The 17,556-nt window shown below is 37.1% G+C and overlaps 2 protein-coding genes across 7 annotated transcripts in view; one reads left to right on the top strand and one right to left on the bottom strand.

Annotated features, from left to right (window-relative positions):
* The window catches only part of LOC129776910 (inositol-pentakisphosphate 2-kinase), a 355,299-nt gene that overhangs the window by 16,838 nt on the left and 320,905 nt on the right, over positions 1 to 17,556 (bottom strand). For 4 of the 5 annotated variants that reach the window (XM_055782845.1, XM_055782849.1, XM_055782848.1 and 1 more), the window contains 3 exons: positions 5,132 to 5,858; positions 4,923 to 5,072; positions 4,747 to 4,859 (listed from right to left, as the gene is read on the bottom strand). In XM_055782845.1, the coding sequence (XP_055638820.1) occupies positions 4,747 to 4,859; positions 4,923 to 5,072; positions 5,132 to 5,516 (648 nt within the window). In that variant the 5' untranslated portion in view covers positions 5,517 to 5,858. Of the gene's footprint in view, positions 1 to 4,746; positions 4,860 to 4,922; positions 5,073 to 5,131; positions 5,859 to 10,747; positions 10,863 to 17,556 lie in introns of all 5 variants that reach the window. The other variant, XM_055782846.1, reaches the window with a different exon arrangement.
* Positions 12,854 to 13,715, top strand: LOC129776912 (uncharacterized). 2 transcript variants are annotated; one of them, XM_055782853.1, is made up of 3 exons: positions 12,854 to 13,157; positions 13,217 to 13,375; positions 13,442 to 13,715. In XM_055782853.1, the coding sequence occupies exons 1-3, from the start codon at positions 12,924 to 12,926 to the stop codon at positions 13,601 to 13,603; spliced, it is 555 nt and encodes a 184-aa protein (XP_055638828.1). In that variant the 5' UTR covers positions 12,854 to 12,923; the 3' UTR covers positions 13,604 to 13,715. The 2 variants fall into 2 exon arrangements, with proteins under 2 accessions (XP_055638828.1, XP_055638829.1); XM_055782854.1 differs by having other exon boundaries at positions 13,217 to 13,380; positions 13,442 to 13,544.

Below are 17,556 nucleotides of genomic sequence, written 5' to 3'. Positions count from 1 at the left end.
TCGGTGGACATCAAGACAACAGGCAGTTGCAGCGAGTGGCGAGTGGCAAACGCAATCGCAAAACGGCATCAGGTAGCAGAAGAAAAAAGTTTGTTCTTTATACAAACTGCTTTGGTGGCAAATCCAGAACAAGGCGGCTTCGAGGGCGTTCGAAATGGTTTTTTTCATAACCACGAGTACTAAGTTTTCTAAATTGGAACCATTCCATAAAACAAGGCGCTTTTCAGGGCCATTAAACCTTCCAAAAAAGAGTTTAGGAAATAAAGTTCAATGCTTTCTAAAACATTATCCAAAATAATAATAAAACACAAATTGATGTTTTCATAATTTGTTTGCCAGGATCTGATGAGTATGTGAATTTGGCAGTTGTTCTGAGCTTATTGATAGTTGGGGACTTTCCTGATTATTCAATTTTCACCAATTCTTAAATTGTTTCCAGATTTAAAGTACAGTAATCTACAATTAGTTCGACATTTAGCTAATTGGACGGACATGTAATGCGACTTATTTAGTTGGACATTTTTGTAAACATAGAGATCCAAATTATGACCCCACATTGAAAGTCGACACTGTACCACTGTCATCGCAAATGTTCAATTACAGGTTAAAATTACCTCCAATCCGATACTGAGTGGTGGTAATGCGACGTGCCATTGAATGTAATTTACTGTAAAATATATCACAAGCTGGATGGGAAGAAATTTTCCAACTGTGAAAGCTGTGGCGAGTGACAACAAATCGCTAAACAGGAAGGTTTAGCCGAACAAGATGGGAATATCGAGTGATAACAAAAACACAACACCAAAGGTTCTTTTCAGAACCATCAACATATTCATAAAGAGTAAACAGTAAACTAATCCATTTTTCAGGTAGATAGGTAGGTATTCACGTAGGTGAAGAAAATAAAACAATATATTTAAAATATATATTTAACAAAAGCTGTCCCCTTTGTACAGTCCTACGTCACTCCGGTTATGTCCCCGACATTACCCACCCGTCTTTTTTTTGCTCTAACTTTTATATTTCAAATTTTACAGACAAACTATCTTCGAAAGACTATTAGAACATACTAATACAAACATTTTTCGATGCAGAACTTGTCGATATCTCAACTTCACTCAAAGTTATTGACATTTCTTCCCAAAAAATACGCTCTTTTCAATTGTTTGGCATTCTTTCTGGGGCAAACGTAAACAAAGTTTATTTGCGGAATTTGAAAGAGCACATTTCACTCTACATGATGTGTGATTTTCAAAACTATGTTATTTTTCGTGTTCGAGTAAATTAAAATGGAAATCATGTTTGGGTAAAAAACCATTAATAAACTTGAGTAGTATTCAGATATAAACAAGTTCAGCATCGCAAAATGTTGGTATCGATAAGCTCTAAAAGTCGTACGAAGACACTTTTGATGTAGAATTTGAAATATAAAGGTTAAGGCAGAAAAAAACACGTTTTTTCATAGTCACCCTAATGCAACTTAGTTAAAAGCGCTAAATCGATTATTTTGAAAGATAGAAAAAAGCTTTGTTCTACAAAGTAGTTCAAAATAACTGGGGCTACAACATTGTTGAACTATGTTTATCTATATCTAAAAATATAAGAATGTTAGATTTCCATTTCATCGACAATTTTGGTCACCCTATTTTTGATAACATAAAACTGAGCGCTCTATCATATATAACATCTTTGTCTAAGACAGTTTTTGTGTAACCCTCCTGTACTCGCGTGCAAAATAATAACACGTATACTCGCGCACGGTGTCACAGACCGAAAATTGAACTTCTCTGTAGTGTTGCCGTTGTGTATTTTTCAGGCTTTATTGGCATTTATTTGAAGAAGAGGGTATTATTAAATGAAAAAATTCCAAAAAACATGTTTTCTTCGTCTTTATTATGTTTTAATAGTCATCTAATTCAGCCTCCTCAAAACAGAGTAATTTTTGATACTACAACACAAATAACGAAATTCGAATTTTTCTCTGTTATTAATTAAAAGTAAGCAACTGAATATAATTCATGAAAGTATAAAGAGCTATAAAATAACATAAAAACGTATCAATTGATTGTGGATTTATTGGAGTTAGGATCAGAGCATAGTATAACCGAATGCTCGAAACAAACATATTTTTTCACATTTTATGCAGTTGTTGCGTCTTTTTCGGGTCTTTAACGAAGAGAATGTGTAACGACCTTCTAAATAATTACCAGATGATAAAGGTTCTGGAATATAAAATTTGCATATCTCTAATATTCTTTGTCTCTGTTTTCTTGGTAAACTAAGAATTAATGCCTTTTTTTAATGGGGCATAAAAAGATGATATAAAAGGATTTCTAAGAACTTGCTTTTCTTTTTCTTGTTTTCTTGTCGATATTGTCCATTATTAAAAAAATATCCCCGAAATTGTTACTGTTAAAAATTACCATAAGCTACCGCTCTGTTTATAGTTTACTGTTTACAATTCTTCCACAAGTGAAATTCTTTCACAAGTGTGTATATGTATGACCATCATAATTAGCGAATAACTATGCGAAAGTCAAACATTTATATTTTGTTTTTGAAGTATGAATCTAACTACGAATATATTGACGAATAGTTAATATATGGATCCGTTCAATTCAGTTATAAAAGGGACTGAAATCAAATAAGAATAGTCCTATAATGATCTTATGCATTATATTGTATGAATATTCCTCGCCACTAACATTATTTTATTCATTTCATTCAACAATATTCTAGAATATGAAAAAAAGCACTTGTCCAAAAAAAGTTACTCAGGGGGTCTTCGTAGCCACTTGGTTACGCGTTCGCTTACCAAGCGATCGATCGTGAGTTCAAACTCAGGGCCCTCGATTGACCATCTTTGTGTTGTTATAGAATAACTACGTCCACGCAACCATCATCAGCGATGGAAATCGATCCACGGTCGAAATAAGATCGATTCATCCATGCAACTGCTCTGCTCTGCAAGACACATCGGGCTGCTGTTCTATAAATAACTCAACAATGATCAATATCAACTGTCTCCCTTGTCCGGTCTGCTGAACAATGGATGAACAGAAAGAATACCCTTACGCCTAAATGGCTACTACTGTGTAATTTACCATAATGTAATGGAACAGAAAGATTAACGCCTAAATGGCTACTACTAACGACTGTGTAATTTACAATTTATAGAAACATAAACATATGTACATGTACACGATTAAAACCCGTCTCTGTTACGGCTAAACTGCTAATGAGCCTAATAAATAAATAAATGAGATAAAAAAAAAGTTACTCCTATACTCGCGTCGGTGTGTCAGACCGAAAGTGTTAAAGAAGGGGCACACGCCCTTTATACCAACACATGCGATACGCTAAACGATGACGAACGACGAATAACGAAGCTAGAGAGAATCGCAAAGTCGTAGTGTTGATATTTTCTGAGAAATCAACGAATTATTGATTTCTCGGTCTGACAGACCAATGCGCGAGTTTAGGAGTGTTAAACAATAAATATCTTCCACAAAGTGGTTTTTAGCGCTTTCTATCTGAGTTACATCAGGATAACTATGAAAAAACGGTTTTTTTACTCTAACTTTTATATTCAAAATTGTACATCAAAATGGTCTTCGTACGACTTTTAGAGCTTGTCAATATCAACATTTTGCGATGCAGAACATGTCAATATCTTAATCCTGCTCAAAGCTCTTGATGGGTTTTCATAAAAAAAAACTCATTATTTCAATTTTAATTTACTCAAACACAAAAAATAACATTGTTCTGAAAATCACATATTATATACAGTGAAATATTTTCTTTCAAATTCGGTCAACAAACATTTTTTATGTTTGCCCCAGAAAGAATGACAAACAAATGAAAAGAGCGAAGAGGTATCAATAACTTTGAGTAAAGTTGAGATATTGACAAGTTCTGCATCGAAAAATGTTTGTATTAGTATGTTCCAAAAATCTTTCGGAGACAGTTTGCATGTAAAATTTGAAATATAAAAGTTAGAGCAAAAAGACATTTTTATTTAATGGTGACCCTAAAGTAACTTAGAAAAAAGACATTATATCGGTTATTTCAAGAGATAGATAAAAACTTTATTCTACAAAGATGTCTCAAATAATTGGAGCTACAACATTGTCGAATTATGTTTACCTCTATCTATAAAGATAAGAAAGTTGATTTTTTTTATTTCATCGACAATTTTGATCACCCTATTTTTTACAACTTAAAACCAAGCGCTCTATCATGAGTAACAACTTTGTCTAAAACAGTTTTTGTCTAGAGAATAACTGTCAAGCTCTGAATGCTAATTTCCACTTAAATGCATCTCCTGGACCATTGTGCAATGGTATATAACGCAACATATGTCGCGATAACGATTTTGAGTAATATGCGTTTGAAAACTCTTAATGAATCGTTACATTTTTCGTAGAGTTACCCCCGTATATAGAAATCAAAGACATAGTCCTATGTCAAAAGAGTCGTTTTTCAAAGTTGTTCAAAGCTTATCTCATATTTCATAGCAGATTCGACAGAAATCATAATACCGTATTTTGGAAATTGTTCGTCTTTATCTGAATAAATTTTACAATCGGCCCACTGTATGTCGGAAGGATGTCATTCGTGTAGAAGGGCAACACGATTGGGGTTAATTCAAAGAATATAGTTAAGAGACAAACGTATCGAGGTATCGAAACATATGTACAGAAATATTCGGCGACTGCGTAAATACATTGTGAATATCAAACTCACCTGGGCATCTCCTGATTGAGCCAATTCTATTGGATACAGTTTCTCCGGCAAAAAAGCTACATCCGGATATAGGATGCCATCACACAGGCGAATTTCCTTGTTCAGTCTGATAACTATTAAAGAAGCGAATACGCTGATTAGGATTTCCAATGTTACTGCTACTAAACTAATCTTACCCGGTCGATATTTAGTTAAATTGGCGTTGAACTCTTCGAGACGACGGCAGCTGAGACGGGCTAGCTTTGGTTCAGGTACGTACCGGCGGGAAAACAGACTTGCGGTCATAGTCGAGTATTTCACGAATCGTCGGAGATCTACATTCGAGTCTGAAATAGAAAGCAAAGGTTAGACTACGTTAATTGTTGCTGTATACACTAATACACACCTTTTCTATTATGTTCATCTACGGCTGATTTTCTCAATCTAAGCACCTGGCGACTGTCCGACAGTGACAGCACAATATTGGCATTGCCTTCGGCCCGATAACACAAGCGATTTTCGTCGATCAGTTCGACACTTCCTTCGAACTCGTCCTCCTCACTCTCGGAACATGTAGTTTCCTCCCATTTTTGATTCGATCTTCCATATGCTCCATTGCAAATGCTTCTTTCCACATCCAAGGTGCCATTTTCACCACTGCTACTACCTCTGGACGATTCCGATGAATCGTTCCGGGCCCCACAATTTCTAAAATATTTGCTCACAGCTCGGTTGAAGAGTATTCCACTATCGTGACAGTAGTTGCTGTAGCTGATGGTTAACCGTCCCATGCTGATATTCCAACGCGCGTGCACGCGGCCGAATTAGTGGTTCCAGAAATTGTGCAGCACACAGAAAAAACCGCAATACAGTCCCGCTTTGGCCGTTGATCAGCTACAACTGCATCCACCCGCAACGGCTTGATGAGTGTCAACTGAACTGAGGGTGCCTGTCTCGGGGAAGCAGCAACTTCTGGCGCCACCAATGGACGAAACTGTTTCCAACTGTGGTGACCGCGATGATATCATGTTTATGTGCATTGTTGGCACTCTCACCACACGAACCAATCCATTAGATCCACGAAATTTGTCTGCAGACGGGTGTAGTAAGTATGTGGGTGCACGTGCGGTGCACTGTAAATAAAGAAGTAAGATAAAAACCGGCGTGAGTTAGGTGAGACAGAGAGAGAGAGTGTGTACAGGTGTGTACAAAGTGTGGGCCAAGGCGGTATAATAAGGTGGAACGTTATGTCAGAACTGCTGTTCAGCCATTACTTGAGTTCGAATTGACAGCGACAAAACGAACGGCTAGAGTTTTCCTAGAAAGAGGATAACAAATGACATGCAATGATGAGTGCATACCGCTATGTGTTTGCTGCACATAAACGTTGGTTTTGTTTACGCTGTTGGCATCATTGTTGTGTTTCAGTGACTGCTGCAAGTTGTTGTCTGCATTGCTGTTTTACGGAACGTGAGGGTTGTTGCTGTTGCTGCTGGGATTGGCAATTCAGCGATTGTGGGAGCTTTGCTAGTGGGTATATGAAAGGGTCACTACCGACGGGCTTGTGCCGTACTGCTCTAAGTTCCATTCGCTTTGGTGGAATTAGTCGTTGGCGACCTATTAGGATTGAGTGATAGCGATACGCTGTGGATATCCATGCATATCGTTTCCCGGCGACTGCTGCTTTAGCTGGAGACTCACCTGATCGTGCGGGTTTTGTTATTTTCCTGCGAGACTCGAGCGCCTGTTGCGTCAGGTGTCAAGTAATCGACTAAAAGCCGATGTCACATATTGGTATTTCGTGGAAAGCTGTAACCAGGGCTAATACCAATGACAAACAAAACATTCAGCTACTGGCATTTGACCACTGCATGGCCCATCTTAACAGTGGACCTCCCGTTGCCCGGTATTATTTTCAAATGTCTCTTCCTAGGAGTTGGTAGAGAAACGTTGTGGATGTAAAAACATTGATTGTTTCAGCAACTTTGAATACTTATTTTTTTATTATTTTTAATATTAAAAAAACTACACGCAGGTTTTTCACGCGGATTTTCCAATTAACGCGGAAAACCGCGTTAAACAGCGTAAATATTACATCTCCTCTCAGTTCACATGTTTCTCTCATGTTCCCTTAGAGCAAATTACGGTAATTAGTGCTTGTAACGGAGCTTAACGCTTAGTGCCGCACCTTATCACGATTCTTATGTGGCTTTTATGTGTTAGGTAACGGGGAGCTCACCGGGCGGTACAACGGGACAGGGTTTTTACGGGCAGCGATTTGTGAATGTCTTTTCCTGTCTACTTAGCTCTGGACGGTCCAACGGTGGTACTGCATGTGCATCGGTAGAAGAGTGTACAAATTACTAGGGAATCTTCTAGCAACAGCAGATGACCTCATTCGTGAGGAAAACCGAACTATAGCTACCAATAACCAACGAAATTGCAGGAAAAAACTACGGGTTTTCGGCAGCGAGCAACACTCAACTTTTTACTTCCGTTCTACGTAAAGATAGTCCCATTTGATATCGATCATTAGTTGACATGGTTTTTTTTCTACGCGGATTTTCCATTTAACGCGGTTTTTTTTACGCGGCTTTTTTACGCGAATATTTCAATTAACGCGGTTTTTTACGAGGTACCTATCCCCCGCGTAAAAAAACCTACGTGTAAACTACTTTTAAGAAAAGGCCAATATTTTTTTCTTGAATTTTTACACAAAATTTAAATTCAAAAACTTCGATTTTCGATTTTCGTTTTTCCAAAAAAACTATTTTTTTTTAAATTTTCGAAGAAATTATGAAATAAAATTATTTAAAATTTGAAAAAATATATAAACAGCCCATACAATAACCAACAAGTCATTCATACATTGGAAGAAGGACACTGCTACAGGGAAAAAGTTTTTCTTTTCAGTGTAAATTTATGATTTTTTTTTGTATTTTTGGCATTTGTATTTGAAAATTTCTTTTTATAGCATTATGTTGCAGGCTTCACAGTTTTTGAGTTAGAAATTGTTTGTAAAAAATTAAGGAAAAAAACTTTGGTCTTTTCTAGAAAATAGTCTATTGTTTTCAAATATTTGAAGTGTGCAAAGTTGCTTAAACGTCCAATGTATTTACACCCACCACGTTTCACTACAATCCGACATGGTGCTGCCAATAACCAGTCAAGTTGGTATGAAAAACATATATTTTTTTAAGCATACTGGTTAGTGTTTCTGATCCTTTTTGCATCAAAGTGATGTATCTTCATCTGTTTTGAAGCGTAAACTCGTAAACTTTATGAATTTTGCTTCTTCTTTTTTCTGTTCCATAAAGTTCTCAGTTGCTAGTATTTTATTTATTGTTCATACTCGTAGTGTTTTTTTTTTTGACTTGCACTGTGATCACGCGTATTCTAGAGCTTGCCACTCAGAATGCATTCAAGGCGTGTTATTTGGCATAGAAATGTCAACTAAGTTCTAATGAAAATGACGCAAGTAATACTACGTTGAGACGGCGGAGTTCCTCTAGGAACGTTAGTGCCATATAAGAAGAAGAAGAACTATTTTCAGTGGGAACGAATTCTTATGATTTGCATACCAACCGAATCGGAAATTCTCTAAGATTTGTTTGATATGCTATACATACGCTAATCTCTAAACGGTTCAAATTCATGAAAACTGGAAGAGTTTCTTTTTTCCCATACATTTGTTCTGCCGATTTGTGTGCTAGTCCTACCCGTAATTCGAATGCTAATAACATTTCTTAATAGATCGGAAAGATGTTTGCATCAATTGATAGGAAATATTTCTACGCGTCTATCACAATTCATAAAATGTTATTTTTCATGAGATGAACCATTGAATAACTGTAAAATGTCGAGCGTTATCTGAACGCCCTAGCTGCCAAGTTTTGATTGGCCCGATTTACGGTTTCTCCAACACAGACTTCAAAATCGATGTATCTGTGGAAATCCGCTTTGCAAATATACATGCAAGTTAGGGGTATTTTTGTTCCCCCCGAGCTGTGTTTCCCCAACACGGACATCTAATTCAATGTGCCTGGGGGAATCCGCTTTGCCAAAACATGCAAGTCGGGGGTATTTTTGTTCCCACCGAGCTATGTGCTGTGAAGGGGCAATCTTTTTTACGCGATTTGCTCGAATTTACGCGATTGTTTTGCGCACAGAATTTGATCGTTCAAGCATGGCAATTTTCCGCATTGATCAAGAATTATTTAAGAAAATGAAACCAAATTGGGCATATGGAGATTTTAGGGTGCAATAAATGACAACTCGAGAACTAATCAAACAAATGGAATCAAACTTAGCATATAGGGGTTTCAGCGATCGATAAACGTTTCTATGATAGTCCGACACTCCTCACCCTTCTCTAAAGTGGGCTCCCATACAAATGAAACACAAATTTCTGCATAACAATAGAATTAATCAAGCAATTTGAGCCATATCTGGCATGTGGAGGTTTTAGGGGGCACAAAACGTTTGTGGTACGACATACCTACCCCCTCTCTAAGGGCATGGTGGCTGCCATACAAATGAAACACAAACTTCTGCATAACTCGAGAACTAATCAAGCCAACGGGGCCAAATATGGGATGTGAGGGTTTTTGGGTACGAGAAATGTTTCTATGATGGTATGACACCCCTTCCTCCTCTGAAAGGAAGAGGGGGTCCCATAAAAGTAATGCACATATTTCAACCAAACAACCAAACATGACAATTGAAAATTTTCGGAAAACTCTAAAGGAAAATGGGAAAATTCGAAAAATTCAATTCAAAAGTCTTCTATCTATAGAAATAAAAATGGATCGCCGAATGTGTTGATAAGAGCAAAACTCGAGAAAGGAATTGTCCGATTTAGGGCTATCATATCTTCTGTATCAAACATTTATTCCATATAACGGAGAAACATGTTATTTGCAAGTGAAAAATCTTGCACGAGAATTGTGTCCGAAAATAATCTGATATTATAATGTCGAGTTTTGGTAGATGTATTGAAATTTTCTAGTGAAAAATAATTTCAAAGGGTAGGATCAATCAATGAACAGTTCTTCGATTGGACCCATGAACGTGCGCTTAGTAAGAGAACGTGGATGTGATAACGAATAAATAATTTTTGGCGGGACGAAGTTTGCCGGGTAAGCTAGTGTAAAATAATTATTCAGTTATCCTAGAATAACATGCATCAGGAGCACTCATCAACATAAATATTGAAATTAAGAGTGAACTAAAGGATGTACCGTTTAAAATCCGAACACACTCAAATTTCTCTAACTTTTGATCCGTTGGGTAAAATTAATTGAAATTTTGCGTAGACATGGTTTGATGTGTATTGTTTTCACAGCTTTCAAAATGACGACAAAAGAACAGTGGGTGCACGAAAAAAATTTGCACTAGTACTTCGAGAACATCGTGACGTCGGGAAAAAGTTGGGAATTGCGAATTCCACGGAGTATGGTATCATAAAATGGTTCGAAGAATGTCTGACTGTTGATCGGAAGCGAAGATACGGAAGAAATCCGTCAGGTCAACAAGAACGATAACAAACGCGTGGTTAGGGCCTTTAAACGGAAATCGAACGCATCAGCTCGAAAAGTGGCTAAAAAGTTGCATGTGAGCAAGACTTTCGTGCAGAATACCAAAACTCGAGCTGGACTACGTACGTTTAAGGTTCAGAAGTCCCCAAACCGTGACGAGAAAAAGAATATGGTAGCAAAACGACGTACCCGGAAGTTGTACGACCAGAAGTTAACGAAGCTAACACTGCTGCGTAATGGATAACGAGACTCATGTGAAGGTGGACTTCAACCAGATTCCAGGAAACATTTATGTGACTGCCAAGGATAAGTTGGATGATCCCGAGAACCTTCGGGCACAGAAGATGTCGAAGTTCGCCAAGAAGATCGTAATTTGGCAAACGATTTGTACCTGCGAAAAGGGTAGTACACCTTTCGTTACCACATGCACCATGAATGGACAAATGTATTTGGAAGAGTGTCGCCAAAAGCGGCTTCTCTCTCACCTGAAGGGTCACGACTGTCCGACGATCTTCTGGCCGGATTTAGTATCACTCCACTACACGAAGGACATGCTAGAGTGCGCCCAATAGGGAAATAATGAGCCATCATCAAAACGACCTAAAGTGGTGAGAAATGTAGAAGAATTGAAGAAAGCATGAGTTAATATGCAAAAAAAACTGTCGGTTCTGAGGTCGTGCAGAACCTTACTACTGGGGTTAAGACAAAGGTTAGCACATTCGGATATTAAGGTAAAATAAATTAAATGAATGGTAAAATGAAAGTTCTGGGTAAAAAAAATGAATTTTATATTATGTATACGTTTGCTGCCGCAGCTTTACCGCTGAACATTTTCCATTTTTTCCAAAGTTTGTACTACTGTCAGTCAGGGGAGACGCGTGACCAATTGAACTATCGTTTCCATCGGCTTCATTCAGCGAAAAATTTTGAACCTCAAATTTCATTTTACGCAAGGCAGTGCATTAGTAGTAGTGATCGCTTCACACATAGCTGACTGCGTTTACCCTGTCGCACTTGAAAATGCAGAAAAAAGTTTGAGAGACGGCGGGTTCAGATGAAAGGTTAGCACCCGGTTGTCATTACTGCTTATTTCGTAATGTTGTGTTGCGTTGCGTGGGGGCTGTGTGGTGTAGTCAAATGTAGCCATCAGATGACTTTCTTCACAGTGGAGAAGTTTCACCAAAAGAGAAAAGAATATCCTCATTCATGCTACAAATCTGAATTAATATTTTTTCTGAGATTGCTCACCTGCTTTATGAACAATTTGAACAGGCGGACACAGTGTCAATTTTGGGCGCGATTAGTTTGTTTATAACGTCATTAAAAACAAGTTAATTTTTTTTTGCTCGACGATTTTCGATATGTATAATTCTATTGGTCAAAGATATTGTGCGAAATATTGTGTTGCAAACAAAAGTTATTGTGCCAAAACAGTGAAAATGTTGCAGCATACATTTGGTGATTCAACTATGTCAAAAACACAAGTTTATGAATGGTATAAGGCATTCAAAGACTGCCGAGAAGAGGTGAACGAATGTCCGCATATTGAACTGATGAAAACATTGGCAAAACACAAAGAATGGTGCTTGAAAATCGTCATTTAAGTTTGAAAGAGCTAGCCCGTGGATAAAATACGATGGTTCGTCACATTTTGGACAAGAGAAAAGTCGCAGCACGACTAATGCCAAAGAAACTCAATTTCTTCAAAAAATTCTACGCAACCAAGTGGCATGATTAAATATGATTGAACGATCAAATTCTGATTCCAGGTTCATTCAACGCATAATTACTGGCAACGAGACATGGGTGTACGAATATGACATGCAAACGAGTCAACAATCATCAGCATGAACCGCAATCTGCAACCGAGTCGTTTTTACGTCAAAGCCGATCAAAAGTGAAGGTTATGCTAACTTTTTTCTTCAATATTAATAGTGTGATCCATTCGGAGCTCCTACCGGAGAGCTAAACGGTCAATAAAAATTATTAATATTATTATTACAAAAAAATCGTCACAAATGGCCAGATTTGTGAAAGGATAACACTTGAATTTTGCACCACGATAATGCACCAGCTCATCGATCGATCATTGTGGACGAATTATTCACCAAAAGTGACACGAATGTGATTGAACAAGCACCGTTCTCTCCAGATATGGCCCAGTGTAACTTTTTCCTATTTCTGAAACTCACCAAACATACCTAGAAACAGGGACAACAACAATAAACTCAACTCACCGAATATTGAAGACACCGATAATAGGGCATTTGGGTGAAAAATTTATTGAAAAGTAAAGAGATTTGCAAAAAGAGCCTTCACCTCTGTAAACCCTATATAACAAAGGCTGTCCCATTTGTACACAAACTAGAAGACAGAAACAACTTGGAGCGTCAATTTTCCAACAATCCATGGAGCAAATCCCAGAAAGTAATCTCATTTACATTCGAACAACTATTTGTAATACCTAGTTGTTCAACTGATCATCGCAATAACGGAAACTATTTCCGGTTTTGCGTTTACATTGTAACAAAATATGTACATATAAAAGTGACAACTCACACGCACAGTTGTTTACAGTTGGTTGTGCCACTGTGCGCAAATGAAACGTGATTACTTATCCGCACTTACCACCATTCGGTAGCAAAACCACAGATTGGAGCAATGCCAGCCTTCGGACACGTACTCCAGCTATGGTTATTTTTAACCTTCCTTCCAAACGATCTGCTAGGCAAATTTGTCTTCGACATCCAGGACAACTTCCTCCAGTGCAATCCAGACACCCCGCTTCCGGCGGTCAATCTGTCTGATTTCCAGTTCACCGAGATGGAAGGTGGGGATACAATGCAAGTTTCCGGGAACGTCCTGTTCGTCAAAGAGTACGGTGGATTTGTTCGGGTATGTTGTCTACATTTGTCTCTGTTTCGCCAAAAGTTCACCCAATTCTCGATCCACAGCTCGACCTGCACTCGCAACGATTGCTGCGGGGCACTTGGGGCGAGGGCGAAATCTCCCGCTCCGAGGCCAATCTTTGCGCCAAACTGCAGTTTCCAATGGAACCATGGTACCCCATTACCAAACACTTCCAGCAGAAGAGTTGCCCCTTCAAGGCAGGGGTAAGGTGATGCATATGAATAATGTACACTGATGAAGATCATTACCAACCTCCCACTCTTGTCTAGCACCTGGAAACACTTCCCCTTGTGGAGCTGGACGATTTCGGCGTAAGACTGCCAGCCCAGTTTGAAGGCGACTGGAAGTTTTTCTTTGAGTTTTCCCTGAACAGACAGGGGAAAGCAGTGAAGGAGTGCGTTCTCGTTCAGGCGACCGTTGTGGAGGTTTGAGAAGGTTTGGGGACATTATGGAATGAACACACATTTCTCTTGAACGCGACATTCAATCAGACTTAAATATATTTCTTCAAGAACAGTAAGTAATTTACTTGGTTTAGTTACATTGGAGACTATACCACAAAAGTACGATAAAAAAAACGATTAAAGCTCGTCTTCCAGTTCCGAAACATTGAATCAATTTGAAAGAACATTGTGTGTTACTCACATACCCGAAATTAGTGGATTTTATTTGAGACTTTACAACATTCCTGAAAACCTCAAACAAAAAATCCGAAAGAGTAAAACTGTTGAGCTGCTGAGAGATCCAATTTTTGTTGTTCTCACACAAATCATGAACTTCTCGGGGCTATGTGTACTAGATTTTTTGTGGCGTTTTGTTGGTACGCATGTATCTTAGCTACAGTAGTTAGTTATGTAGTTAGTTGTTAAGAGTTAGAGTTAGCTCCTTAGCAATGATAATGTGACGCTTTTTTGTCAAGATTGAGTAGTTTTTGTACGAATTTCGCGGCGACCCATCTCATGCCCGAATTATTGGTAAAAATCGAATGACACGAGGCAAACATTATGTTTAGGTTCTCAACAATTGTGATTCGGAGATTGATGGAGAGAAGATTACACTTTAAGCTCCGCCCGTTTTCAACTAATTCACAACTCAAATCACAATTTCACTCCAGCTAGCAAGCTTACTTTCTTAATGCTGGTATCACAACAACGATTTTGCTCGATACAAAGGAAGAATGGAAGATATCGCACACATTGATATAATTTTGTTCGGTGGAGACGCTGTATTGATTTTCATGCAATCTGGTGCAGGGTGCTTGTATATTTTTGCATCACACGAGCACATTGTTTTTTTTTTAAAGAACAGTGTGTGTATTTTTTCCGCAAAAAATGAATCAACCATCTTCAACTGTTTCCACAAAACCACGCAAACCATCAGCTCCTTTTGTTCTTGTTGTTCTTGTTGTTCTTGTTGTTCTTGTTGTTCTTGTTGTTCTTGTTGTTCTTGTTGTTCTTGTTGTTCTTGTTGTTCTTGTTGTTCTTGTTGTTCTTGTAGTTCTTGTAGTTCTTGTAGTTCTTGCAGTTCTTGTAGTTCTTGTAGATCATGTAGTTCTTTTAGTTCTTGTTGTTCTTGTAGTTCTTGTAGTTCTTGTCATGTAATTTTTGTAGTTCTTGTAGTGTAATTCTTGTAGTTCTTGTAGTGTAATTCTTGTAGTTCTTGTAGTGTAATTCTTGTAGTTCTTGTAATGTAATTCTTGTAGTCCTCGTAGTGTAATTCTTGTACTTCTTGTAGTGTGATTATTGCAGTTCTTGTAGTGTGATTCTTGTAGTTCTTGTCATGTAATTTTTGTAGTTCTTGTAGTGTAATTCTTGTAGTTCTTGTAGTGTAATTCTTGTAGTTCTTGTAGTTCTTGTAGTGTAATTCTTGTAGTTCTTGTAGTTCACGTAGTGTAATTCTTGTAGTTCTCGTAGTGTAATTCTTGTAGTTCTCGTAGTGTAATTCTTGTAGTTCTCGTAGTGTAATTCTTGTAGTTGTCGTAGTATAACTCTTGTAGCTCTCGTAGTGTAATTCTTGTAGTTCTTGTAGTGTAACTCTTTTAGTTCTTGTAGTGTAATTCTTGTAGTTCTTGTAGTGTAATTCTTTTAGTTCTTGTAGTGTAATTCTTGTAGTTCTTGTAGTGTAATTCTTGTAGTTCTCGTAGTGTAATTCTTGTAGTTCTCGTAGTGTAATTCTTGTAGCTCTCGTAGTGTAATTCTTGTAGTTCTTGTAGTGTGATTATTGCAGTTCTTTTAGTGTGATTCTTGTAATTCTTGTCATGTAATTTTTGTAGTTCTTGTAGTGTAATTCTTATAGTTCTTGTAGTGTAATTCTTGTAGTTCTTGTAGTTCACGTAGTGTAGTTCTTGTAGTTCTCGTAGTGTAATTCTTGTAGTTCTCGTAGTGTAATTCTTGTAGTTGTCGTAGTATAATTCTTGTAGCTCTCGTAGTGTAATTCTTGTAGTGTGATTATTGCAGTTCTTTTAGTGTGATTCTTGTAGTTCTTGTCATGTAATTTTTGTAGTTCTTGTAGTGTAATTCTTGTAGTTCTTGTAGTGTAATTCTTGTAGTTCTTGTAGTTCACGTAGTGTAATTCTTGTAGTTCTCGTAGTGTAATTCTTGTAGTTCTCGTAGTGTAATTCTTGTAGTTGTCGTAGTATAATTCTTGTAGCTCTCGTAGTGTAATTCTTGTAGTTCTTGTAGTGTAACTCTTTTAGTTCTTGTAGTGTAATTCTTGTAGTTCTTGTAGTGTAATTCTTTTAGTTCTTGTAGTGTAATTCTTGTAGTTCTTGTAGTGTAATTCTTGTAGTTCTCGTAGTGTAATTCTTGTAGTTCTCGTAGTGTAATTCTTGTAGCTCTCGTAGTGTAATTCTTGTAGTTCTTGTAGTGTGATTATTGCAGTTCTTTTAGTGTGATTCTTGTAATTCTTGTCATGTAATTTTTGTAGTTCTCGTAGTGTAATTCTTGTAGTTCTCGTAGTGTAATTCTTGTAGCTCTCGTAGTGTAATTCTTGTAGTTCTTGTAGTGTGATTATTGCAGTTCTTGTAGTTCTTGTAGTGTAATCCTTGTAGTTCTTGTGGTGTAATTCTTGCAGTTCTTGTAGTGTAATTCTTGTAGTTCTTGTAGTGTAATTCGTGTAGCTCTTGTAGTGTAACTCTTGTGATTCTTGTAGTGTAATTCGTGTAATTCTTGTGGTTCTTGCATTGAAATTTGTGTAATTCTTGTAGTTCTTGTAGAGTAATTCGTGCAATTGAACAAGCCAAGCGTTCGAGTAAATTTTGTAGTTCGTGAAATTTTATAGTTCGTGTGGTTTTGTAGTTCTTTGAGTTTTTGTAGTTCTTTTAATTCTCGAAGTTTTTGTAGTTCTTAAAACTCTTGAAGTTTTTGTAGTTCTTAAAACTCTTGAAGTTTTTGTAGTTCTTCTAGCTCTTGCAGTTTAGATGTAGGACTACGTCTTACATTAAGGGTGCCACATCAGAAAATATGTCACGTTTTTTATGGAATAAAATTGACGTTAATAACTATTTTTGCTGCAAACAGATTTTATATATTTACAGACCAATCGAATCGGAAATTTACTAAGATTTGTTTTATATGCTATACATTACAATCCCATAGTCTGTATATGGTATGTATTGATGAAAATTGGAAGCATTCCATTTCCCCATACATTTGTTCTGTCTATTTGTGTGCTTTCCCGAACAGAGCTTTCATGCAGCCGCTAGAAAAAAAAAACGAGGGGGCATACCACGCACGCCATTAGACCTTTTCAGGGTCCCCGTAACTGTTTACTAAAGAGTTATTTATGAAATTTCGACGTATTCGCGAATAATATCCAAAATGATAAACCAACAAATTTCAAAAAAAAAAAAAGATTGCGTAGTCCTACGTCATAAGCGGTCGTTTCTTGGATACAACCCCTCGAATTTTTTGTAGTTTTTTTAACTTTCAGAATTTTTAGTTCTTTTTTCAATTCTTGAAGTTTTTTGTAGTTTTTTTAATTATTGTAGTTATTGTAGTTCTTGCAGCTCTCGTCGTTCGAGCATTTTGTAATTCTTTTTTTCTCGTATCTTTTGTAGTTTTGGTAGTCATTGTTGTTCTTGTTTATGTATTTCGTGTTATTATGTAGTTCTTGGAGTTTTTGCAGTTCCTTCAATTCTTTGCAATTTTTGTAGTTCTTCTAACTCTTGAAGTTTTTGCATTTTTTCTAACTCTTGGAGGCATTGTTTTTTTAAATTCTTGGAGTTTTTGTAGTTTGTTTAACTTTCAGAATTTTTGTATTTTTTTTAATTCATAAAGTTTTTTGCAGTTCTTTTAATTATTGTAGTTATTGTAGTTCTTGCCATCGTCGTTGTGCAGCATTTTTAAAATTCTTTATTTCTCGTATTTTTTGTAGTTTCAGTAGT

Source organism: Toxorhynchites rutilus, chromosome 3, assembly GCF_029784135.1.
Source record: "Toxorhynchites rutilus septentrionalis strain SRP chromosome 3, ASM2978413v1, whole genome shotgun sequence".
NCBI classification, from domain to species: Eukaryota; Metazoa; Arthropoda; class Insecta; order Diptera; family Culicidae; genus Toxorhynchites; species Toxorhynchites rutilus.
The sequence above is the reverse complement of the archived record's forward strand: the minus strand, read 5'-3'. Positions and strand labels throughout refer to the sequence as shown.

Bases quoted from the DNA above. Each gene is read 5' to 3' on its own strand.
- LOC129776912 (XM_055782853.1), top strand. From the start codon at position 12,924: ATGCCAGCCTTCGGACACGTACTCCAGCTATGGTTATTTTTAACCTTC. The intron at 13,158-13,216 runs GTATGTTGTCTA...CTCGATCCACAG, and splicing joins AGTACGGTGGATTTGTTCGG to CTCGACCTGCACTCGCAACG. The intron at 13,376-13,441 runs GTAAGGTGATGC...ACTCTTGTCTAG, and splicing joins GTTGCCCCTTCAAGGCAGGG to CACCTGGAAACACTTCCCCT.